The 27021-nt window shown below is 40.0% G+C and overlaps 1 protein-coding gene across 3 annotated transcripts in view; it reads right to left on the bottom strand.

Annotated features, from left to right (window-relative positions):
- Positions 1-27021, bottom strand: part of ITGA9 (integrin subunit alpha 9) — a 282149-nt gene that overhangs the window by 188645 nt on the left and 66483 nt on the right. For 2 of the 3 annotated variants that reach the window (XM_089532643.1, XM_089532641.1), the window contains exons 9-14: positions 25820-25957; positions 18371-18476; positions 15183-15277; positions 11999-12089; positions 11388-11433; positions 2071-2225 (exon numbers count right to left, since the gene is read on the bottom strand). In XM_089532643.1, coding sequence (XP_089388769.1) covers positions 2071-2225; positions 11388-11433; positions 11999-12089; positions 15183-15277; positions 18371-18476; positions 25820-25957 — 631 coding nt within the window. The remainder of the gene's footprint in view (positions 1-2070; positions 2226-11387; positions 11434-11998; positions 12090-15182; positions 15278-18370; positions 18477-25819; positions 25958-27021) is intronic. The other variant, XM_089532642.1, reaches the window with a different exon arrangement.

Genomic DNA, 27021 nt, shown 5'->3' on the forward strand with positions numbered 1-27021 from the left:
ACATGTATTAGGCTACAGTACTCATTGTTCCAACCAGCATGGGCGCTATGGTTCAAAACATATGGAAGCTTGCCAACCTACCCTAATTCATTTCATCTTGGATTTCCATTAATGTGAAATTTGAAACATATTTTCCCTCAAAATACGTATTTCTAAATATATTTTTAAACTTTTTTTGAACAGATAACTTTGTCAGAACATTTAGAAAGCACAAAAACAAGCAGACAACTAAGTTTTGATCTGTCTATTACGTCAGGAAGTGCAACTCCCCATTGATCACCCTAATTCTGATATGCAATGGGTGACCACACCAGTTTTATCTGTTACATGGATACAGGGGAAATAGAAGCGGTCACAGACTTTGTTTTCTCTGTCATCCTAAGAAGATATACTCATCATATAGTGACATTCTATTGCTTTCATGACTACTCGCTAAAATATACCCATCTCCACAAAAGACTGCATAAAATTTTAGCCCTCACCATGTTCCCATAAAGAGCCTGGAATTTGTACCGCAACTCACAAAATATGCTGCAAAGCTAAACAAAGATCTAAACAGCCATTAAAACATGTGACATAGCTGCACCAGCACTACCATACACACAAAAAAGTCAAGCAAAGGTCTACACTGATACTTGCCAAAACAGTTAAGAGGGAGATGTGCCATTTACAAACAAGTGTAAATGAACACATTCAAGAAAACATTCATCACTCAAAACATAAAACTAGTGCCATATATCAGCTTCTCCAGGATTGCCTTTGGTTTTATGAGGTTTACAAAGGAGGAGCAGGAAGCAATCAACTTTCAAAATATCCCTTCTGGTCCTTCAGTTTTCAGTAAAAACAATTTCATCACACGCAAGTAATTCATCAGGAAAGGCTTCTGGTAACATGGGCCATTTGAGGATTTTAACTGCTAAGGCAACCAACCAGATGTTTTACCACAACTGTCTTTGACTTTGTGATGATTGATACCTAGTGCATCATAGTACTGAAAAGATTAAATTGTGAGTCAAGAAGCTCTCAGTTCCCATCTCACCTCTGTTATAAACTCCCTATGTAGCCTAAAAGTGAGCCACCCTCTTAGCATCTCCTGCATCTCCAGTATCAAAATAACATAATTGACCTACCCCACAAGGTTGTTAGAAGGATTATGGACACAATATATATAAAGTATTTTGAAATGTGCTAGGGAAGTGCCAAGTGTCATTATAGTGTTTCTTGTAATATTACTAATAATCACTAATTACTAATAATACTACTAATATTACATCATAATATTACTAAGAGAGTCAGTTTGGTGTAGTGGTTTGTGGGTTGGACTATGATTCTGGAAACCAGGGTTCAAATCTACACTCAGCCATAAAAACCCTCTGGGTGAGATAAAGCTCCTAAATTTGTGTGAGGGTTTTTTTTCCAAATGAAAATTTTCCCCATTTTTTATTGTTCAAAAAATCATACTGGGAAAAAAACACAAAATAAGTGAAAATGAAACAAAAGGGATAAGCTTGCAGGTAATAAATACCATAAATAAATAATGAAAATACACAAATGAGAAAAAAATATGCATAAACATCTAGCCAAGACGACCAGTTATCCATATATGTGTCCTTGCAATGCTGATATCTGTAAGTCACGTCCAAATATCAACCAACCTTTGACTACTGGAGGATTAGTTTTGTTCAGATAGGTTTTTAAAAAATGAACTTTCACAAAGCTTGGGAGTTACCATGAGGGTGCAGAAACCTCCCTTTCTATTATTCTGTGACATTCAGCTTGTCTTTATTATCACAGGGAGTAAATTTTGAAGTGTAAATGATGGATCCAGGAGTTCTACCTCTAGTTATCTGACAACGTGTTATTAGGCTTGTGAGTCTCAGTAGTTTGATTATGTAAGAAGAAAGACAGGCGGTCCTAGTTAAGCTTCATTGTGTTTGTTACATGATTAATTGGCCAGAGCTCTAGCTATGATTTCCAGGCTTTGGCTAGTATTCTCTGAGGACAACAACAACCTAAAAGGCATTGTTTTAGAAAATATGAGTAGCAATGTGCATCAAGACTGTATTTTACCTATCAGTCCAGGAACGTGCTTTCCTCTGAAACTAAAACAGGCTGTGATGTTTAGGCAGTTCACTTGTTGCAAGCCATCATGGCACTGCGGAGCCGTGATGTCAATAGATGCAGGCAGGAAAATGGAGACATCCATAGTAATGACAGGCCTAGATCTGAAACAACAATTAAAAAGCAGGGAAGCATTATATTTCCACAATAACTAGTGTGGTACAATGACCAAGCAACTCATCTATAAATGAGATATTCTTGAGTCATAATTAATGCCGGTCATGAAATCACAAGGTAGCCTTTCACATTTTCTCTCTCATCACCACAGTCCCTTGCTTGCCATATTGGGTAAGAGTACAAAACCAATGTATATGCCTGTTATAACTGACATAAAGTTATGGGAAGCCCTCCAAATACTTTTATAAATGCTAAGGATACTACAACTTGGAGGAACCTTCCTTCACTTTTTGTTTTGTAGTTGACTGTCTATCAATCTTTTCTCGAATGATGTGGCATGATTGCTATATAACCTGATTTATGTGTAAAATATATACTGCTGCTCCATTTACAGTCTATCATTTGAAACACAGATCCATGTTAGAAGTCATTGGTGCATAATGTCTCTATGGGTGGGTTGAAGCATCAGTCATTCCCAGAGCAACCTCACTGGTATTCTTAAAATTACTTCCATGTAGAGCCATAGCAGTTTTCTCTCTACCTAGTCTCTCTGCAGTGTTAGCTCCAGAAATTCTCTATAAACAACAGAAGAGGAAGTTTAGACTCGCCCAATCTGCATGTGATTTTTTTCACTTGGAACAGAGAAAGACAAATCTAACCTCTCTTTGCCTCTTCCTCTTGATTTTCCTACTTGCCCCTGCTTCCCAGAAAACCACCACCTGTTCCTGAGTCCTAGTGACTGGAAACCACCACCTACTGCCACCTCCTTTCCTTCCGCATACTCAAAGTATACACAGTCCTCCCAAAACTTCACTCATCACTTGCATGGCCTGACCATCTGCCACAGGTCACAATCATTTCCTGAAGTAGACACATCCCTATTTCTTTCGGTGCCAAGTAAGAGAATTGTAAAGCAGCAAGTGGAATTATATTTTTTAATACAGAAGAAGTGAGGAGGAGAGAGAGGAGAATCAGCAGCAGAGCAAGGCCCAAAACTACTTGTAGATGTGATCCGCTTTTAAAATGTATTTAGTTACTGTATATTGGCTTACTTTCAGAATTTGGAAATGTTATTCTTTGGACTACAACTCCCAGAACTCCATTTTGGAGTACAATTCCTGGTGACCTAGTGGTAGGGGTTGGAGGGTCTTACTTATCTTTCTTTATTTATTTATTTTACTAAATAAATAAATTATTTATTGCTTCCCAACCCACAAGGGCACCCAAAGCAATGCATATTAAATAAATAACCAAGAATAATTAAAACACTCCAGACAGGTCTTTAAAAACTGCTCTAAAACAAACCATTTTAAAAACAGGCAAACCTTTCTAAGCTTTGGCTAATTTTCAGATCATTTATGTCTTCCAAAAAGCAACTTGCATCATTTTTTTTAAAGGAAGAAGTCCCGCCATCAAGCTAGTAAACTAAAAAGACAAGACACACAAGAGAAGAGAACAGGAACAAAGGGGAAAGACAGAGGAGAGGGATCAGGACCTGAAACAGATGGGCAGTAAAGTGTAACTTCCTACCATTCTGGAGGTCTGGCATTTAGACAATGCACACCCCAGACCATCCAAAAGCCACACAAACAGCCAGGAAAAGCCAGCCACAAAAGGAGCGGACAAAGACTGCTCTTTGCTGGCATCCCATTTGGAACTGTCGAGGCAGCCCAGATAGGGTCCGGGCACATGTGGTCAACATGGTCCCACACCAATCAGGGTGGGAGCAGCCTCTGGCCGCTCCTTTGCTCTGTCTTTCTGAGGCCCAGGTCTTTAAAGCCTGAATACAGACTTTGGCATCTATACAGATTTCAAGCTGGTCTGGTATCACTTTCTAGATGTATTTCTTGAACAGAAATATATGGTTCTTGTCTCTTTTACTGATCACTGGGGCCAAAGGTCTCCTTCCCTTCACTTCTGCAGTGCCCAGGAAACAGGCAACTGGAACTTAATATACCTCCTAGCAGGAAGAGGGCAAGGGAGCCCCCACAGCTGCTTCTTCTCTGGATGAGAAGAATGGATGAGGCCACGCTTCGCTTTCATATTAGTCCTAGAAAGAGAAGGTACAGTCTTTCAGTGGCAATTGGTCTTCCAACCAATGGCAGCAGTTAGAGTGACCTTCTTTTCTGTGCTCCAGTCCTAGAGCAGCTTTACTCAAAGATTTGCAAAACTTGCTCCCTTTACAAAACCATTGAACTCAAGACAATGCATGCTGATATGAAATTGCTGATTCTTCTGTGATGCTCATTTGTACTACTTCCGTGATGCTCATTTGTACTACTTCCATAAGAACTTCTAAAGAATCCTTTGACTGATGGTTGAAGGCCACCACAACATCCTGAGCACACATAATCTTATCTGATCTTAGATGAGAAGCAGGGCAAGGCCCACTTAATACTTGGATGGGAGATCATCAAGCAGTACTGCGGATCTCAATGTAGAACAAGAAAAGCATCCTTCCTGAAAAGACTAGAGAGCCACTGCTACTCAAGTTGGCAATGCTGGGCCAGATGGCCCAATCGCCTGAATCCATATAAGACAGACCCCTAAGTTGAGTTGATTAAACCAAATATGTCCATTGCTGTTGGTTTTTTAAGGAGTGCGAAGAACAGCATGCAGCTCTCCTGCAGCTGACTCCTACAGGGTCACCCACTCCCTGGTAGTGGTAGCTGCCTTAGAGGTAGCTGAAAAACGTCTTTTCATTTGAAAGTTAAAAGAAGAAAAGGTCAAGCCAATACCCTGAACAAGAATGGATTTCAGGAAGAAGAAAAGTCTAGACAACTGTTTTGCCTGGTAACCTCTTATGTTCCCTTGCTTCCGTCACAACCTACTTTTCCCATCCCCTTTTCCTCAGCTCAGGGAAGCCTGTTGAAGTCGTACATGGATTCTGTCCTCTCAAGAAACAGTTACTACTCCAATGCTAGAAGCATGACTTCTCACTCTGGATAATCTCTATCTAGCTAAAAGGATGAAGAGCCTGAAAAGGGGGCGGGGGGAATCAGCCTTACTGATTTTCAATTGAGCTGCAAGATGCCGAGCATAAGCCTATTACACAAGGGGGCATGCACAGCTAATTCTTGATGTCATGAACTCAGTGTTTCTTTCAGAGTCAAGTAATGATTGTCTGTTTTCCCCCTCTTGTGTATCATGAATGAAAGCTTTACAACAGCTAGGGCTTGGGCTTGGCTTGTTACTGTGGCAACTTCAACTTGAAGACACAGTCATATGGCCTGGATGGCAATGGATCTGGTTGCTCTGCCACGTGACAGGGCAACCACAGGGTACTTGTAAACTAATCATGAAATTAAAAAGTCATGCATATCATGAAAACTGAATGAAGTGGGCAGCCATAATTTCTTTAAATTTAAAGCCAGGGATCAGGAACTTTTGGCTTAAATTGGGATTCATTTTATTCAAATGCATGTCTATAATTTATGTTCTATGTAAAACATTTGGATTATTCAAGCATATTTGCTTCAAATATATAAAGCAGAGGTGGGAAATGCATGGCCTTCTAGGTGATTCTTGACTCTAACTCACAGCATCCCTCACTATTGGTTGTGCTAGCTAAAACTGATGGGAGATGAAGTCCAATACATTTCTGGAGGACACCATGTTCCCCACTGCTGCTATAAGCCTAATCATCTATCGAGGGAGGGTCAGAAAGTTACAACCTCCACAGATCCATTCTTAAAAAATAAAATAGAACCCCAATTCAACTAGAGATGTTTGTTGTTGTTGTTGTTGTTGCTCCTGTTGTTGTTGGCTGCCCTAGAGTCGACTTCAATCCCTGGCAACCCTGTGAATGAAACATCTCCAAGTCCTCCCATCCTCCACTGCTTTACTTAAATCCTGTAGATTCATGTTCATGACTTCCCTAACTGAATCTAGTAATCGGGTGTATGGTCTTCCTCTTTTTCTACTACCTCCACCTTTCAAAGCATTAGTGTCATGCCTTCTCATGACATTGACAAAGTGCAATAGCCTCAGTTTTGTCATCTTGGTTTCCAGGGAGACTTATGGTTTGATCTGTTCAAGGACTCATTTATTTGTCTTTTTGGCTGTCCAAGGTATCCTCAACACTCTTCTCCAGCACCACATCTCAAATGAGTTTATTTTCTTCCTACCTGCTTTCTTCATGGTCCAGCTCTCATATCCATACATGGTGATGGGGAAAACTATGGCTTGGATGATTCTGACTTTGGTGCTCGGTTGTATGTCTTTATTCTTTAGAATCTTATCTAGTTCTTTCATAGCTGCCTTTTCCATTCCTAGTGTTCTTCTTATCTCTTGGCTGGAATCTCCATTCTGATTGATGTTTGTTCCAAGGTGCAGAAACTTTTTAAATATTTCAATTTCTTCCTTTTCTAGGTTGAACTTACGTATTTCTTCTGTGGTCAATACTTCTGAAGAGAAGTAGATTCTCTTAAATTAGTGCAGACTGAGATCCTACGGTAGATTTTCCTTACTTAAAGCTTCTGATATAATCCCTGCCTCTCTTTGGAAAATTTTCCAGAGAAAAGAATTAAAAACATTCTCAGGAACCTGCCGGAGACATGAGAGCTCATAGAAGCTTGCCCTTAACTATTTAAGAGGCATGCTAATCAGTTCCTCTTAAGAGTGAAATGAGGTGATGAATGTCAACAGGATTCATGCCATGAAGGGATCTTAAGAAATAGAAGGAACCTTGACATTTGTGTATCTGCAAAAAATCATCATCATCCCCTAAAGGAAATAATCTCCTATTCCTACAAGAAGACCCAAGAATGCTCAGCAACTAGAGAATGTTGATTGTCAGTTGGAAAAGATAAAATGGCAAACACACTGTGCTGTTATAGCATTATGATACCAATTTAATTGCCATGGCTGCATGCTAAACAATCCTGGGATTTATAGTTTAATAAGCTTTCTTGCTGATAATTCTATGTTGATTTGTGGCTACTCGATTAATTTCATCGGGTTTCCTTGGGCTAGGAATACTCAGAGGTAGTTTTGTCATTTCCTTCCTCTGAAACATACCCTACAGCACTTGGTATTCATTGATGGTTTCCCAACCAAGTACTAACCAGGATTGACCCTGCTTAGTTTCCTAAGACCAGATGAAATCTGGTACCTTTAGAGTATTTAGGCCATTGCTCCTCCATAAATTGCAAACCATGGTATCCCACTGGATATTGCATTTAAAGTAGAATAATGGTGTTATAACTGTGATGTGAAAGGGCCCAGTGATGGGGGAGAGCCAGCTATTCCCTTCTTCATTGGAGGGAACAGCTGCCTAGAAACTGAAAAGGAGTAGTCCTCTTAGCAGGATGGATACATATTCCACTTGTAGCCTTCTATATTTCAGACCTGAAAACTTGAAACTACATGGCATACCATTACTGTAGCTGACTGCATTTTACTGTCTTGTTTGGCGTTAGGGAAAAAGAAATGCCATTTTTCCTCAACCCTGTCTCTCCACAGACTTTACCTCATGGAACACCAGAACACTAGGACAGAAACCACGCATGCATAACCTCTTGCAATGCCATGAAGGCAAGGCACATAATCTGGGACGGTGTCTGGCATCCTTTCAACCCACATGCAACAGCAACTATGTGTAGTGGTCCTATGTCTGCAGACAGAGAAGAAATGGGATGACTAAATGTTTCTTAGATAACTTCTTGATCCATACACTAAGTGACTTAAAGTACTTCCATTCCCACTGTCATGATTTATCAGAATAAGAGGGCCACACATCAATCTAGACTGAGCACACTTTCCATGGCAGCCCCCATCAATCCCCCAAAATTGAAGCGGCCACCCTCAATATTTCTTGGCAACATGCATGCTGTATTTAGCAAAGAAACCTCACAGAAACTTTGTTGTGGGATACAGCATGGGGTTTAAGAGAAAAGCCCTGCTGCTTTACCCTAATCTTAACCCAAACAGCAAATACAGCCCACGCCCTCTGACAGGCAGTAGCTGCAACTAATCAACTTCACCACATGGTTAGCTCATAATGCCCTGATCTCTAAAGTAATCAACAGAGTCTGTTGCGGTAGGTGGATTCCAGTTACTGTTGGAACCTGTAAAGCCCCCCAAATCACCTTTTCATAGAAATGTGGTGTGATATACCAAAATTGATAGAGCATGCATACAGAAAACTAGTTTTTGTTACTATTGATTTCTTCAAGAGCAGCAATATACTAAGACCCATTTTGTTCATGCTGTATCAACTGTCATGACGTATCAAGGCAGCTGCTTCTCATACTGTATTCCCCACTAAGCACTGTAAAGCACAGGTAGACAAGGAGGGAGTGAAGAAAATGCCTGTAGTGTAACACTGACTATGTGGCCTCCTGACAGCCTCACCATTATGGCTAACTGAGGGAGGGAGGTCAATTGGCTGGGCAAATGTAGATCAATCATTCCCAAATTTTGGTACTCCATAGGTTTTTGAGAAAGTGGCAGCTGACCAAGATCTGACAGTGCTGGAGGAAACTAGCTTTCTAGACCCATTTCAGAGTTTATTTTTTTAAGCAATTTGTCCCTGGGCACCTAAAGGGCTGTTTAAATCTTACCATCCATGCTCAGATTGTCAGAGATTTTTGATACCTCTGGTTACAGTATCCTACTGGCCATTTCTGTGACCTGGAGGTAGAGAAAACCATTTTAGAGTGGCTTCACTCCTGGTTGCAAGATTGGTTGCAGCAAGCAGTATGTGGTGCCCTGGTGACTCTGGGAATGGTCATTAGCACCACTCCACTGTCAGGAAAGTCTTTCTACAATTCAGTCTACATCCCTTTTTTTCCTTGTAACATGAACCCATTGTTTCAGGTCCTGTTTTCTTAAACTGGAGAGGAAAATTGCTCCAGAATCTATGTAGCAGTCTTTCAAATATCTGAAGATGATTTAACTTTCATGTATTGAAATATTACTTGTAACAGATATAGTAGAATTCACTGTTTTGATGTTGTTGCACAGATAAATGATAGAGCTCACTATTTCCTTGTACCTCGAAAAGCATGAAATCTGTTTCTAATAGAAAGGTATTAAAGTGGGAAAACCATAAAACAAGTACAAAGTGATTACTAATTTGTTAAAAGATGCCCTTAATCATGGTTTCAGTTAGTTGGCTGACAAGTGGTTGTGATATAAAGAGCACCATTTAAAATAGCCAGAAGGGAAAAACCCAGAGCTTCTCATTTTTTCCACCATTCACTATCAAACTCCTTTGTTCACCTTATGGCCATGTTGATCCAGCTGTTTCCTCTAATCAAATCATCAACACAACACACCACCTCTATATCGTTCTCTCTCTCATACACACTAGCAGACCATCATTTAAAAAAATAGAAAAACATTGTTCTAGTCATCCATTTTGATGCCACAAAGTAACAATTCAACTATGAAAAATCATACCACCCTCAATGATTGCAAATGCATCTCCATTCAAGATACCCATGCCACCATTAATGATAAATGCTGTCTGTGCTCAGTCAAAAAGAAAATGTCTGTGATATTTGGAATGTTTCATATTCTATTTCTCTGATGCTCTTGAAGATCTCAAATATAGAATCAGTAAGTTTGCAACCCTGCCCTTCCATTTTCCAGAGAGGTAAAACAAAGAGAGTTACAGTACAATGCTCCATGAAATGTAACAAACAGCTCCAGTGCATAGTAGTATAGCCTTAGATCTTGGAAAGGTTCTCTTACAGGAGATAACAGCTTCCAAATGAATTTTTATTGTACAGTCACTTTAATAATAATAATAATAATAAAAATTATAAAATTTATTTATATCCCACCCCTCTATGTAACACAATCAGGGTGGCTTACAGCATTAAAACACTTTCCCTCATTTACAAAATTTTACTAAAAGGTTCTGACATCACCGTATTCCATTTGTAACCCTCCTGTTACAAACACAGGAGGGTTACAAATGGAAGGTGGTGATATTCAGTGTTGTTTTTTACCACAGAAAATACATTAGGCAAGAAAATGTGAAATGGGTGTACAATGTCTTTTGAATTTATCGTAAAGAATAGGAACCACAAATATTCCATTTCAAAGACAGAGTCATGTTAGTCTGAAATTATCAGTGTGCATGCATCGGTGGAAGTATACCAACTCTATGAAAGCTTATGCTACAATATATTTCACTTGGTCTCAAAGGTGTTACAAGATCCCTTTCCAAATATTTCATTTGTTATTCACCTGCTACATTCATATTTCAACTTTCTTCCAAAATACCCAAGGTTCTCATCTCCACTTAATCCTCACCACAATCCTCTGAGGTGGGAAAGGCTGACGGTAAATGGCTGAAATGAGCATCATGACTGATTAGAAGTATGAAGCCAGGCTTTTCCAGGTTAGGAATCATGTGGGAGGTCCCTATTAGAGTGGCAAGCCAGGGCTATACATATCCCACAGACATCTCCAGATGTTGTTCCAGTACAATTCCCAACATTCCTTACCACTGGCTATGCTGGTTAGGGATGATAGGACTTGCAGTTCAACAATATTTGGATGAATGCATAATATACCCACCTCTAATCACTACATTTCCCCTGTACCACCCCACATATGTCCCAAATCTGCTCAGGAGAAAGGAAAAGAAGGAAAGGAAAAGAAGGAAAACCAGCACTGAGCAAGTGGAACTTCACATGCATAATCATAGAGTTAGCTCATTGACCTGGATTCATTCTCAAACTAGTGGAACACCAGAGGCTGTATACCTCTCTATAAGTAATTCTGATCATGGGAGTACAAGCATGCAACTACTACTATTAGCTCTATAATACTGCACTGGCTGCAATTAATATCATTACTAGTTGTAAAAAAAAAGTGTACAGTGGGCCCTTGGTATCTACTGGAGTTTGGTTCCAGGACCCCCCATGGATACCAAAATCCATGGATGCTCATGTCCCATTAAATGCAATGGATAGTAAAATGATGTCCCTTACATAAAATGGCAAAAAAAATGTTTTCAAGTTGTGGATGTTTGAATTCGTGGATGAAGAATTTGTGGATACAGAGGGCCAATTGTATATACAATACCTAATAGCACCATATCTTTTCTAAACTGACTGGAGGAACAGCATGAAACAATTAGAAAGAGGACAGAGTTTACCTTATTAAAAGGACTGGAGATAAATTGATCTCACCTTAGAAGAACCACATTGTTTGACATAAAAGCTCCAAACGTCACATCTGTAGGAAAAAACAGGAAGGGTTTTATAATATAATCAAGTGTAAGCATACAGTATCCTTACTCAAAATGCATTATTAAATATTTGTTGTTAATATATAATATTTGTCCTCCTCCAGTGTCATATTTTATTGTTAACATATGAGCCCATACAGACAGGCCAAAATAAAGCTGCTTCGGGTCACTTTGGAGGTATGCTGTTTAAATGATGCATGCATCCTAAGAGGCCAGAAGCCACGCCAAAGCCAGTCTAGTCCTAGGGACTGGGGTGCAGCTTTGGCGCAGCTTCTGGCCTCTTAAGATGTGTGTGTCATTTAAACAGCATACCTCCAAAGTGACCCAAAGCAGCTTTATTTTGGCCTGTCTCGGCCCATATATTTTAATATGTGGGTTTTTAAAAAAAATATCACAACATGCTTTATATTTTTAAATGTTACATTTTTAAAATGAAGAAAACAAAGAAATATAGAAGGATACAAAACTTTGAGCCTTTACTGATTTGTACACTCTTGCACTCATGACTTATCTTGATTGACATTATTACTATTGCTGGTGCTCAAAACCTACCTGGGTAACCATTTCCATCCATATCAACACCTCCAGAAATCGACTGGCCAAACATCTGCAGTCTCGGACTTAACCGTTTTCCTGGTATCCTCTGTAATAGACAACACAGAATTGAAATTGACAGACCCAAACAAAAGGGAATATTACATTTCAAATTATTAAGGCTGGATGAGAAACCCTAGTGTTGGCGGCAAAAGAGGTTACTCCTTCTGAGGCAATATATATATTATGATGGTATCTCATAATATATAGAGATATGGTATAATACACATTTCTACCAGTGAGCATTTAAATGTGTGCTCAGTGAGAAGCCACTAAGAACACTTTCACATTACACAGTTATACCACTATGTTCCCTTTTAACTGCCATGGCAACATCCTATGGAATCCTGGGATTTGCAGTTTATGAATGGACTTTTAGAATCAGCGAAAGAGGTCTAGTGACTCACCAGACTACAATCCCCATGATTCCACAGCATTCAGTCACGGCAATTAAAAGTGGTATCACAGTGTTAAAAAAGCATAGTGTGAAAGGGCCCTAAACAGACCATTGGCTCAATAGCCAGAACACAGATGGCTAATCATACTTAATCCTTGCTCGATACTTAAACGGGTGGACTGGCTCATTCAGACCCATTAGCACAATCCATACTGAACACCAGCACAGAAAACTCCACAGACTTTAGTTTGGAAAAGGTGTCTTTCATGTCCAGTTTAGTTACATGGCTAATTTGAGAACTAGCAATGTGTGAGGTTCCCAGTTAATGAACTGAAACAAGAAATATCGAGGATTATTAAAATGAGAAATTAAGCAGAAAAGGCAAACTGAAATGAATTCGTTCTTAAACCTCCTCACTTAAAAACAAATGAAGAAAACTTCCCCACTTTTGGAACTGATAACATGAAGGCAACAGAAAGCAGCTAAACTCCTCAAATTACATTTACCCAAGAGAATGTGGGTATGCTTTTGTGGGGGGTCCCTCTTAGGGTGGCAAGCCAGGGCTATACATATCCCACAGACATCTGCAGGCCATTAGAGTATAAAGATTGGAGTATAATGCAACACAGCTTGGAGAGCTGTGAACAAAACCAATGGCCCTGAAAGTGAGCTTGATAATATTTATTTAGCATACATATTTCCTTGCAAGCCAATCTGAGTACCTCAGCTGTACTCCAGATCTTGCTGTTGTTGAGGTAACAAAATGAGCATTTCAAAAATGTAATTTTAAAAGTATCTCTTGCTCTAAACAAATGCCCCTTTTCTTCTTGCTCTGTGTATGTGTGCAAGAGATAAACCGAGAGAAAGGCATAGCATCTGGCTGTTTTAAAGTCATAGTAATAGGACACAAAGCCTTTCACCTCAAGGTTACTGGTTCAAACAGAGGCTAGGTAGACAGACACTACAAATTAAACATCTGAAAACTGTTTGATGGATCCATAAGCGGAATGAATGGCTAACCTTCCAACCTGTACTATGTGACTAGCAATAAAATACAGCCCTTAGCACCCTAAACCAGAAAAACAGAGAGAGAAAGTGTGTGCTTAAGGAAAAATGTAATGGAAAATTGTTGGCAGGAGCCTATGCTGAAGAAGATCTCAAAAGCCAGACTAATCTGGTGAGAGACAGAAGTCAGCATTACTACTTCTTAATAAGAAACTGTCTCCTTATGAAACTCCTATATTACCTCAAATATGTAAAAAGAAACAAATAGCATCTATCTATTCAAATCAGAACATCCTCAAACAAATGTCATGATATATTTGAATCAGTTTGGCCATCCCGCAGCCTCTCTCTTTGAATCTAGGGGAAAAAACCTCCATATGCCACAAATTATCACTTGTAAAAATCATCATAAAATGGATTTAGTTTACATTCTTTTTTTTAAAAAAAAATGAACTTTAATGCATTCTAAAAATAGTCAACACAAAGCAGAACTAATCACCTACAGCTTGCTCTAAGCATCCTAAGCACAACTACTAAAACTCTGATTTAGCATCTTGTATATAGGCTCCCACCCAGCAACAAACAAAATATTTAGCCCAGAACTTTTAACAGCTGAAGGGTGGAAAAACAACTCTGGTCCTTTCCCATTTTCCCAATAAGCAAAACCTCATCCACTAACTAGCCTGCAACAAAAGCTCAAGCTGGGCTCTTCTAATCCATCACAAGATCTACAAAGCTAGGATAGTTTACTTTTTTGAGTTTTAACTCCCACAAGCCAATAACCAGCATGGTCAGTTGTCATGATGGTCTGGGAGCCACGGACTACAATGTAATCTTTCCAAGCTATGATGAACTAGGTATTTCTACTGAAGGATCTTGGCATTACGGTAGGGAGGCCCTATAGATGTGCAGTTCTATGACACATCTTAATTCTAAACTGTTGCAACAGCACTGAAGTGGGTGGAAAGAAATACGGTAGTTGTGAATAACTTATGAATGGAGTATGTTTTAGTGGCATTCATTCTTTATTACTAAAGCCAATGAAAGCCAACCTTGGGAAATTGTACAAATATTTTAAGTTAAAATATTGTATTAAATGTTATTCTGTCACATGGGGTTAGGGAGCAGAACCTGAAATCATTCATCTGATTGGAGAGTTGTTTGTTTAGGAGCACATCTCCCTCATTACCAATTTAAATCAACTGCATACATGTATAACCTATCAGAAAAGATGCAAACCTTGCTAGAAGGATTTTAATTCTTGCATGTTATAACATGCCATGTTCTATGAGGTAATAAATAACGTGAGAATCTTCTGAAGTATCTACACTGCACTCCTTCAGAAATGTTCAAAAGGCTAACCATGGTGGCCTTTGATACCAAAGGAAAAGGTGGGCACCTTTAAGACAAACAGATGTGTTACAATATGAACTTTCATATCCATTAAACTCCTTCAGGGATCTAGCCTTCAAGATACTTCTTTAAATAGTACATGATAAGTCATATTTGTGAACATCAACCTAGGCTGATGAGTGGCTATAGGTCTGTGGTGATGCACCATGCAATTGCAATGCTAGCCATAGTTTCTGTAGTATCTTGAACAAGTTACATGATAAAACAAAGGAAAGCACTTTATGTCTTTTCAGTACAAACTAGTTCAGACATTCACCCTTGAGCGATATAGACTCTGGCCACTCACTAACATTTAGATCTGCCTGACCTAATGCATCCAGCACTTACCATAGAATACTTAGGTATAATGCCACCAGTGTATCCATGGTAGATATAGACTGCTCCAATGTAGTCATCCTCTTTAGGAGCACCAATGGCAACATCTAGTTAAACAAGATGAAAGATTTAGTTAAACCAGACAACCTCTCACCTTTTTCCCTCCTAAAAAAGGCTCTTGACAAAACCAATCATCTCCAGCATAAAGATAAAAGTCACTGAATGAGTGGTTGTCAGCCTTGGAAAACGTTGCTTCCTTTAATGAGTAGCTGATATTAAAGAGAAAAGCCTAAGATGTATATTTATACTACTAATAAGAAACATATGCTTGGGTTCTACAACTAACCCCAGCCATGTGCTGGAGAATCACTCTGAAGTCTTTACATGATTTATTGAACTCAAGGGCAGAGGGGGCTTTTTTAATGTTCTATTCAACACTCTACTAAAGTTGCATTTTCACACCTCCTGAGACCTACTGAAAGAATAAGCACAGTTCACCTCAAGCATTCACATATCTGTAAGACTAACAATTTGTTTCCAAGTAATAAAGTGTGCATAAAACAATGTGCACATTTTAAAATGAGAAACAGCTAAAATATACATGAAGAAACAACACTTTAGCCAATGAGAAGAGCTGTGTAATTTAAGCAAATTGTGCAAATATTTGTGGAATCAGGAAAAATACGTGGAATGTGCAGAAATTTCAAATGCAGGAAGAAACCACAAAATCTCACAATCTAATTCAAAAAATCATGACAGGAAGAAAATGTAGGTGGGATTCAGAAAAATGCAACAAAATCAGGCTGAGAGATTTTCACCTCCTCACTCAAGTGATATTTCTGAAGACAATGGAGCAATAACCCACCTTGAATCCCAGGGATATAAATCCTTTAAATAAATAAATAAATAAATAAATAAATAAATAAATAAATAAGCAAGCAAGCAAGCAAGCAAGCAAGCAAGCAAGCAAGCAAGCAACAGTCACCCACCATGAAGTCAATCCATGGCACAACTAGTGAAAATCTATTTAAAATGTTAGATTTCCAAAGTCCAATATGCAAGTTGAATTGGATACCCCAGCTTTAAAGCACATGCACTAAGAAAGAGTTGCAGAGGAAAAAAAGATGGGCAGCAGAGAATTTGTTTAGGCAAAGTAAAAAAAAAGAAAAGAAAATGTTCTATCTAGGTATATTAGACTAGGCAAGAGTGCATTCCACATTAATTTATTAAATCAATTTGTTTTTGTTAATTAATATTCTTCTACTTTTCTCATCCTGTTTTCCTTTGTATCATGTCTTTTAGATTGTCTTACTAATGAGATCTGTAAGCCACTCCAAGGGCTTATGCACCCAAAGAATAGGCAATTTTTGGTTAAATAAACTAATACACATACAGTTGGCCCTCCGTATATGCGGACTTGCCATCTGCGGATTTGAGCATATGCAGATGGCAAGCCCGCAGGGGGGGTGACGTTGGCAGAGGATGAGGAGGAGGAGGGGAAAAAGGAGGAAGAGAGGCAGCAGGGCAACAGAGGGGGGTAAGAAGAGGAGGAAAAAGTGGAGGATGTGTGGGGGGAAGAGGCAGGAGAAGGAGAACAAGGAAGAGCAGAGAGGAGGAGGAAAGAAAAAGAGGAGGAAGAGCAGAAAAGAGGAGAAGGAGGAAGGAAAAGGAGGACGAGCAGCGGCAGCATAACGGAGGGGGGAAGAGGAGCAGGAGGAAGGCAGAGGAGGTAGGGTGGGCTAGAAGTGACCCCCGGGAGCCAAGAGGCAGCAGGTGCAGGGACCGGGAAGGTGGCCAGCTCCTGCAGGATCCAGGCACCTCCTCCCACTGTGCCTGTTCTTCCCAAAGGTTCCTTTCTCCTCCTCCCACTGTGACTGTTCTTCCTTTCTCCTCATGCGGATGGGGCTGCGGCTGTTCCAGAAGAGGTTGAGCAGCCCCAGGGCCACCAACAGATACCTCTGCTGTAACAGCCACAGCCCTATTTGCATGAGGAGAAAAGAGCCTTTGGGAACAGGGACAGTGGGGGGAGTGCTTGGATCCTGCAGGAGCTGCCTGCCTTCCTGGTCAGGACTTTGCTGGCCTCACAAAGCCCCCCACACCTGTTGCCCCTCAACTACAGGTGCAGAGGAAGCGGGGAGAAGAGGAACAGGAGGTGGTGTGGTAGTGGCAATGAGAGAAGAGCGGGAGCACAAGAAGAGGAGGAAGGAGGAGAAGGCGGGAAAGAGAAGAAGGAGGAGGAGAAAGAGCCACGGCAGCGGAAACAGGGAAGGAAGAGGAGGAGGGGGAGAGGGGGAGGAGGTGGGGAAGAGGAGGAAGAAGAGGTACCCCGCTGCTGCCTGCCACAGAGAGAACAGTGAGGCTGGCATCGGAGAGGTGGCGGGAGCAAATTGCCATTGTTCTTAATGGTGGCACAGCCATGTGGCCACTCCACCATTGAGTTCTATGGAACTTTAACATACACAAATTTTGGTATCCACGGGGGGGGGGGGGGGGGAGGTCTGCAACAGATCCTCTGCAAATACCAAGGGCCCACTATATTAATTAATGCATATACACATTACCCTATCCTTAACATAGTGCAGCAGTTTTGAGTGCATGAGGGAAGCTGAAAATTATACTGTCAAGAGACTAGAACAGGTTCTATCAATATTATGGATTCATACCGGTTCACCCAAGATGGAATGTCTAAAACAGGAACACTAAACTAAACTAAGATGTATCCATCCTCTTCAGAAAGTAACAGACACGTGTGAAGAAGAGAGCTGATAATTGGAGAAGGTAAGCTACATGGTAGCAGTAGTAGTGGGCCTGGTAGAGGTTTTCTGAAAGACTGTCAGTAGCATTTCAGCTATCTCTTATTAATACTGCACAGGAGTAATAAAATATGATATTGCTCATTAAAGCAGAAGGCAGCTGGAGAAGAGAAAGAACACAATACAGATAGATTGATTCAAACAAAGATGCCATGGCCCTGGGTTTGCAAGATGAGTAGGGCTGTTGGTGCCTGGGGCTCTCATTTGTCTCTTAATCTTAGAGTCACCCTAAGACAAAGTTGTTTTGATGGCAAAGAACAGCAGCAACAACAACAACAATAATAATAACAACTTCTATTATGTATAACTGTTATATACCCTATCAATCTTTATGTGTACCTTGCTAAAGTTAAAAAGAAGGCCACATGCAAAGCAAAACATACTGACCTGGGAATCCGTCATCATCCATATCCCCCAGGGAAGCCATACTTTCTCCAAAGTGTGCATTGTAGGCATTGTCACCATTTAGAACAAGCTGCTCTTCCAGGACTCCCTAGCAAAAGGGAAACAGGACAGGCTAAGAAAAATAGATCAAGTGTGGAAAGATGAGCGGTCTCTTTGTTGCACAAGTCTCTCAGGAAGCACCTGGAGCATATCTGGAACAAGACTTCTGTGATCCTAACCAAGGTTTTGGTCAGTGCAGCTAAACCTGCACATTCTAAAAAAGGAAATGCTGTAAATTCAAAAGGCACTTAATTGCTCTTGAAAAGGAAGTAGCCATCTATAATGATGGAGCAAAGTTTGCTAACAAATGGCAAACTGTAACATCTCCCCCACTTCCAAAATCTTATGAGTCAGCACAAAGACATCAAATAATTGAAAAACTAGCCAGTGAGGCTAAATCACTTCTACTCCTGCTCAAAAGACTTACTGAGAGGAAATAATAAAATACTACATAATATGGTCTTCATATTAATGTAATTATGAGGTTTCTGCATTTATTGTAAGTCAGTCCAGCTGACTGAATAATGAAATGACAATGCTTTGATTAACTAAAGATGCCATCCATGAGTCAGCACAATAGAGTTTGAATCAGATTAAATTATTGTTTTTCAAAAGCCCACGTGGCATTTGCCATCTGAGAAAAGACACACACAAACACACACACATATATGTGTGAAAAGGTATGAAAAGGGCCTCTTCAACATTGGCACCAGCTGTGAAGTCTGCAAGCATTGTTTAAAAACAATGAAAGCATATGTATGTATGCCAACGGAACTAATAAAGAGATCAACAAAAATGCTTACAGTTTATCAGCTAAGGATGCAGTCCTATAGAGAGTCAGCCTCACTGAATTCAACAGAGATTACTATTCGACAAACATGTATATATGCTATACTTTTCCACTTTAAAAGAAACTGCCAGTTCTTTGCCATCTCCGTAAAACATACCTGGATAACCTAGGGCCTTCCAAATGTTGTTGGATCACAACACCCATGATTCCTCACAATGCTGGAAGTTGTAATCTAGCAACATCTAAAGGACCACACATAGGCCCTTCTGCTTAGCATATCCTTCACATGTTCCTGATCCTGTATAGCACTGTAGATGTCACAAAGTTTTGCCTTCAATTTAATACTCATGTCTCTGGACCTTGAGGATCACAAGCAGCACACTGCCAAGCAATGGAAAGAAACCAAATGATTCAAATTACTGGAAAGGGGATTCTGATGAAACCTTGGGACAAATTTTCTGACAGTATGAATTGGTCAACAGTGAAACAAACTGTCCCAGAAGGTATGGGGCACTCCTTTGGTAGAGGTTTTTAAGCGACCTAAAAGTTTTTAAGAAGTAGTGGCTCCGATTTCAGTGGAGTCGTGAATTTACTTCAAGCTTTCCAAAAGAGATTCAGCATCTTGAATAGTTCTTTTAAAGTTCAGGTTAAAACCCAAAGCAGATTCACCCTCACTGACAATAGAGTGATCAGCCACCACTGTTGCCACCTACCAGGGTACTGTATCAGCAGATTTCCTGCTTTGGAAAGAGGTTGAAATGAATGCTCTTTGAGATCCCATATAGCAGGATGCTTCAATATTTCAGAAATGTGTGGCACTGCTATTAAGGAGCCAGATTTTAAAAAAGCACCCACTATTAGCACTAACTTCAATTGCAGCTCATAGATGCTTCCCCATGTGCATAAGAAAAGTCAACAGTAAACCTATCCTGTGGAAAAATCTGACTGTTTATGTTGCTCTTGTAAACAGAGAGTAGGCAGAGATAAGATACAGAATACATCAATAAAGCACATTCAGAGAGTCCCTGCCACTGCTGTTCCACCAGATTTGGGGGGAAGAAGGGAGAACAAGGAGGCAGCAAGCATGAACCCTAGTACAACCCCAGCCTAACTTTGACAGACATGGCCTCAAGTTGTATTAATGGTAGATTATAAATTCTACCACCACAAATTTATCCCAATCACAAAGTTATTATTACTGACACAAACCTGTGCAAGGCTGCCACATCACTACCCACACAGATAGGCAAGTACCTCAGTGGGGCCAGTACCTTAAGCAAAAGGTACTGTGTGAAAGAGGTGTCCACCCACCTCCTGCACCCCATAGCCATTCCTTCTGTTGCAAGGGCAGACTTCTGCCCATACCAAGGCTTACTTTTCACCCACTAAACAAGCCCATTTCCCTCGGGGGCAGTGGAAGACTCTGTCTTCTTGCCATTGACAAACCAACAGTCCAGTTTGCTCCCAAAGGAATGATGGGGACACCATCTCATTGTTTGCTTCAGACATTACAATGTCTTGGTAGGCTCTGAGTTGGCAGTTCTCCTGCTTGCCTTCAGGTTGTTTCCAACTTATGAAGATTCCCTATCATGGAGTTTTCTTGCCAAGCTTTGTTCAGAGGGGGTTTGTCTTTGCCTTCCTCTGAGGCTGAGGGAATGGGACTAGTGCAAGGTCACCTAGGGGATATCCATGGCTGAGCAGGGATTTGAACCCTAGTCTCCAGAGTCATAGTCCAATGCTTAAACCACTATACTACACTGGCCCTTCCTGTGGAGATGATGATGATGATGATGATGATGATGATGATGATGATGATGATGATGATGATTTTCTTATATCCCACCTTTCTCCCAATATGAGTTTACTACATAATACTACAGATATATTCACACTGCCTGCTGTCTTGCTCTAGAAGTAAAGACTATCCAAAGGACATGTGGGCTGTGTTATACTAGAATGCCACTATGTGATACTCTAGATATTTGCCAAAAAGATGAACCACTTTTCATATAATCAACTTCCTAAAAGTTTAAGTTCCAGTTTTCTTTGCAAGTTTATTCCACAATCATGAGCCTTACTTTCGCAGTATTCTGTAAGAACAATCAGGCAGAACCAAGTTTTGTCTTTACATTATACCAGAATTATTTCAAAAGTGCTGGTACTTATTTCACACTTTCTTTTTTTAAAGCCACTTTTTGCAATCTGTTCTCCACTGTGAGTGCAAGCAAATGTAAAAACCATAACAAAACCAATCCTGGTTGTTAACACCAGCTTTGCATCTATCTCAAGGGGTTTGTGCTCTTTTTGACAAAGCAGAGAGCTTTATTTCTGAAAACTGTGACAAAATCTTCTGGGAAGTCTCCAAAAATCTGATATTATAATGAAAATCATACCAGATAAAGATTAAAAACTGGGGAAAGTTACATTTTTATTGTGTTAATTCTTTTCTTCAGTATTGAATGCAAGGTACAATTTCAAAAGTTCTATTCTAAGGCTATACATCCAGAAAAGTAATACTGAATGTTCAAAGTTGCTTCCTTATGCATGAACAGTATGAGTGATGTGGGGAAAGGTGTGAATCAAACTAAGTGGTTCAGGCACTTCAGGTAACAGAATTGGGTATCATGGAAGGACAGAAAATTGTCCGTTATTTAATTTATGTTTCTTTGTAATTTAATGTTTACCAACAGGGAGATACTCTGGGATCTTCAGCCTCATGTGGCAAAATAACTTGACTTGGTTTGGATACTACACATGTTGATTTGGGTAGGGTGAGAGCACCATATCTTCCTCCATCTCAGAGAACAAAATGCTTGGGCCAGCTCTGCAGCCATTCCTTGAAAGTTTGGGGAAATAATCCAGGGACCAGAATCCTTTATGGCTCAGAGTATCATAGCGTATTTGCATGCTGAACTATCCTACTGTTGACCATTCACTGCCTCCAAGACTTACTGCGGAGCTGCTGCTGCTCCCCCATCCCTCCATGGTCATTCTGCACCTGGTGAATGCAGGGAAATTGAAGAAGCATCTGGTTATGTCCCTGGAGCCAGATACTAAGCTATTCCATAAGCTGTTGAGGTTCATGGGGTCCTGCACATATCTCAGAGGATGATGGAATCATTTCATGTCTTGTTACATCAGCATAGCAAAATGCTTCTCTGTTCCCCATCCCAACTCTCCATCAGGCACTGAATAGCCATGGGGGAGCGGTTGCAGCAGTTCTATAGTAAGTCTAGGGAGCTTTGGGTGGCATGAAGTGAGGAAGATATTATCAACCTCTTCACCTAATCCCTCTCCAAAACAAAAAGGCATTTGCAGGTGTGAGATGCTAGTCAGGGAGTGTCATGGGCACACCAGCTAAAACTTTGGGTGCATTCAGTGAGAAGGAAGACTTGAAGGCAGGTACTAAACATGCTCCTCTGAACTTACTTAAAATCTGCTCTGGGACTGGGAACTCTGCTTAATCAGTTTTCCTGATTACAGCGAAGAATCTATGCACATTCAGCCGAATGCTCAAATACTACCTTCAAAGTGGGAAGGAAAGTCAGGGAAGCTGGCAGGGACTGCAGGGACTGTCGAGACAGGGCTGGCAGCTGTGGGCTGTAATGCATTATTCTTGCACACTTTAAAAGTGCAGTGGGCAACCTTTGTGCCTCCAGATGGTGTGAGCTATAACTCCCATCAAATTTAGCCAATATAGCTTCCATCAACTGGAAGACTACATGTACCCCATTATTATAATTTTAATGAAATGTCTGAATATGCATAATCACAAATTCAGAAGAAATAACTGGTGTGTTGGCCCTCTCTAACCATAATTTTTTTTATCCACAGATTCAACCATCCATGGTTTGAAAATATTAATATAAATTCTAAAAGCAAACCTTGTTTTTGCCATTTGATATAAGGGACACCATTACAATATGTCATTGTATTTAATGGGACTTGAGAATCCACAAATTTTAATATTCCTGAGGGGTCCGGGATTCAAACCCCAGCAGATACCAAGGGCCCACTGTACTGCATTTTGAAGAACTCATAGACCTCCAAGGATAATATGTTCATTTTCTGTTGGGAGAACCCCTAGATTATTGTAATCAACTTTTGTAGCTGCTCAGATTTTTCTGTTCACCATGTGCCTCATAACCATTGGGAAGATCTGGATAGAAATACCTATCAAACTAGTAGGTTTGCTGGGTTGCCTTGGGCCAAAGCTGTCACTTTGTGAGACCAACTTATTCTACAGGACTGTGAAGAGGATCAAAAGGGATATATCATTATACTCCTTCCTGATCTCTTGAGAAGAAGGGCAAAACACAAGTGGCATGAAACATCAAGCAAGCAACACTGCAGTCTAATTTACAGAGGGGACACTGAGGCATGGAAAATGTAGCTGACTGGAGATACAACTGTGTAGTCGAAAGAGGAACTAATTCTGCCTCTCCAAAATTCAGTGTTTACAGCTTAAAGTCCAGGAGGATTAATTCGTCCAACCCAAAATTAAGCTCCATTTACCAACTGCCCTATACCTTTCTACATTTAAGTTGCTTTAATCCTCAGTCCTTATAACTGTGCTTTCTCTTTCACTGTCTGAAGAAGAACATAAACTTGTGATATGCTATGGTGACTGTTTGACCTCAGCTGGTCTAAGTAGTCATTGTTTCCGACCTTATATTAGAAACCAAATAAATAGCATTTATTTAGAAAAGGGATACTTTCACAGACAGAAACTTGTCTGAGAAACTCCATATGTCTCATGTTCCTTCCAAAGAAGTCATGGTCCTTTCAGAGTACAGGAAGCTTGTGTTGATTATTTCCTCAGGCTACTGCTGGGTCACAGTGGTTGTGCAATGTATAGCTTTGCAAGGAAGAATCCAGCAATTTATTTCCTTGAGAACTCTACACTCCATGGGTCTGCCACAGAATCAAAGTGAATGGCACTTCCTGTCACCAATTTTCCCATGGCGTCAATTCTCATAATTGGTTGGTTGTACGTTATTTTAATCTTCCAGTCTTCCAGGGTATGCAACAGCTGGTCTTACTGATCCCACGCTTAAAAAAGAATGGGAGTTGTTGAATTCAAACTTCATTAGCCACTTAAAACACAGGTGAGCCTGGGATTGAATGAATTTATTACGGCACATGGCCAGCACCAAAATATAGGACCTGGGATTAACATGTACAAGGAATGGCTCTCTTGGTCCAGAGAGTGGCAATGTTAGCCCACAAAATAGGCAAAATATCATGACTTAATAAATCATGGTGAAAAAACGCAAACTCTAATTGTTTATTTTTTTTATTTGTATTATTGGAACTTTAGCTATACTTTGTTTTCAGTTTACTGAAAGCCACCTTGGATCTTGCCAAAAGAAAAGCAGGATATGAATTAAATAAATAAAAATTAATAAAATAAGCACTGCACTGTAAACTTTAACTGTAATGGATGTTAGCCAGGCAGGGCCATAAATGGACACATCCAAATCTAGGCCTGGAGTATGCGTTCTCTACCTCACATTCCTGGAATAAGTGTTGCAGGACTGCAGAGTACAGCAAACTGCAAATACTGTTCAGCTGACCATGCAAATGCAAAAATTTAGTCCTGCCAATTTACACCAAATTTGCCCACCCCAGAATATTGGTATTACTTGCAGTCACAGGAGATATTATCCTTTCAATATCTAAAGCAAGATACACTATCTCAACAATGTTCATGGTAACTCACACAATATGAATCTTGTTCCAAGATTTATATCTGAGGTCCAAGCTCCAAAATCCTGATGATAGATGAAATGGAACCAACCCACCCCCATGCAAAAGCTGAATTTATCTTTATTCAGGTTACAGTTATGATGGTCCTATCCCTTCTGTATTCTTTATCTACTGTGTAAAAGCAAGGGGAATGTGTGTGTGTGTGTGGAAAAATTTCTAAATGTCCAAATCAACTTGCCACAAAAGCCCTACTCTACAGATGTCCACTCTTAGAAGGTATGGCAGAAATGTACTGAAGGCAGGGTCTTTTCTAATATGCAGCCAATATTATGAAATACCCTATCAGAAGAAGCCTTGCTGGATCTCTGTATTTTCAGTGAGCCACAAAAATACTTTTTCAATGCATTTTGGGAAGCTACCATACCAAGTGCATTTATGCTTCTGTTGCCACGTGCCACTTACAACTGTTGTACATTTTACTGCCCTTGATCTTTTATCATATATTATGTTGTGTGTTTTATTGAGCTACGAAAAGTGTTTCCAAGTTATCTGGAGCTTTTTGTAATGGAAAACCACCATTAACATGCAAACAAAGATAAATAAATAAAACAAAGGATCCCTTTGCTCTTCTTCAAAGTGTGCTGGGACTCTTTTTCTGGCTACAATAAACTAACAACTTTGGGAACTAGGTTACAGAACTATTAACTTACCAATATTATAAAAATGAGAGATTTCTCCCTGTTTTGCTCAAATGATTTCACATTTTGAAGAGAAACAAGCAAACAGCCTCACATCTGCTCAATGTCCTTGTGTAGAATTTGCAGCGTGGCTGATCTGAGCTGACTGCTAAAAGGATTTCCCAGGCCAATTACTCAGCTCCTTCACATACTCACATTTCCTCTGCTGAGGTAGACGGTGACTTGACCCTCATCCCGGATCTCTGAAAACATGGGTGCTCCCACCAGAAGGTCTGAAAGTCCATCAGAATTCAAATCAACTGCACATAAGGAGGAGCCAAAGTAAGAGCCCATCTGTAACCAAGCCGAGTCACAACAAAGCATTCAGTATCTGCCCACACACAAGAGGAAATTGTTTATGTTTTTCTTTGTTTGCAACAGAAAAAGCTACCGGCTGCTTTATCTCAGCTCTGCAAAGTCTCTTTACGATCTTTCCCCCCTTGTATTGGCACTGAGACAGAGAAAGGTTCTGGCTCTTTTTTCATTAAAGGCAGAAAAAACTTCCACCCCTAGCTGTATTTTTTAAAACTGAGTTACTGCTACACACCAGGAGTCACTCCATACAGACAGACAATGATTTATTACATCACACAGCAAATCCTTTTAAAGTGGACATTACCATCCTCCCCCCAAAAAAGGGAAGAGTGATAATCTAGATGTCAGGACATTTATAAGATTTGGCAGACTATTATAATAATATTAATAATATTTATTTATATTCTGCTTAATCTCAGGGAATCCAAGTGGATTACAGCAGCAAAATAACATACAATTAAAAGAGAAATGCATTAAAATTCCAAAATCTCCAACCCTTGGCCCAGCATAAAAACACAATCAAGTCCTAAACAGAAATTAAACCAAAAAAGAAAAATTAAAAACATTAATGTACAAATACACTAAAATGAGATAAAAAAATTTCAGGTGGAGTCCAGGTAGGGTAAAGGATAAAAGATGGAGGATGAAAGGGAGGGGAGGCAGATCAGCAAGAGTGTTCTGGTCTGGAAAGGCCTGCCGGAAGAGATCTGTCTTAATAGCCTTCTTGAAGGTTTCCAAGGTGGTAATCTGACAAATCTCATCTGACAGGTTGTTCCAGAGTCTTGGAGTGGTTGATGAAAAAGATCACTGCTGAAAGTCTAGTTCTCTTAGGTTGTAGCAGATTCTTCCCAGTATTAATTATTATTATTGTCATCATTTATTTACACGCACCATCAGTGTACAGTAAGCCCTCCAAGCAAACCTTGATTTTGCCATTTTGTATAAGGGACACCATTTTACTATGCCACTGTCTTTAATGGGACTTCTGCTCCCATGGATTTTGCTATCCACATAGGTTTCTGGAACCAAACCACAGCAGACAT

Source organism: Sceloporus occidentalis, unplaced genomic scaffold, assembly GCF_023333645.1.
Source record: "Sceloporus occidentalis isolate IW3139 unplaced genomic scaffold, rSceOcc1.0.p SCAF_7, whole genome shotgun sequence".
NCBI classification, from domain to species: domain Eukaryota; kingdom Metazoa; phylum Chordata; class Lepidosauria; order Squamata; family Phrynosomatidae; genus Sceloporus; species Sceloporus occidentalis.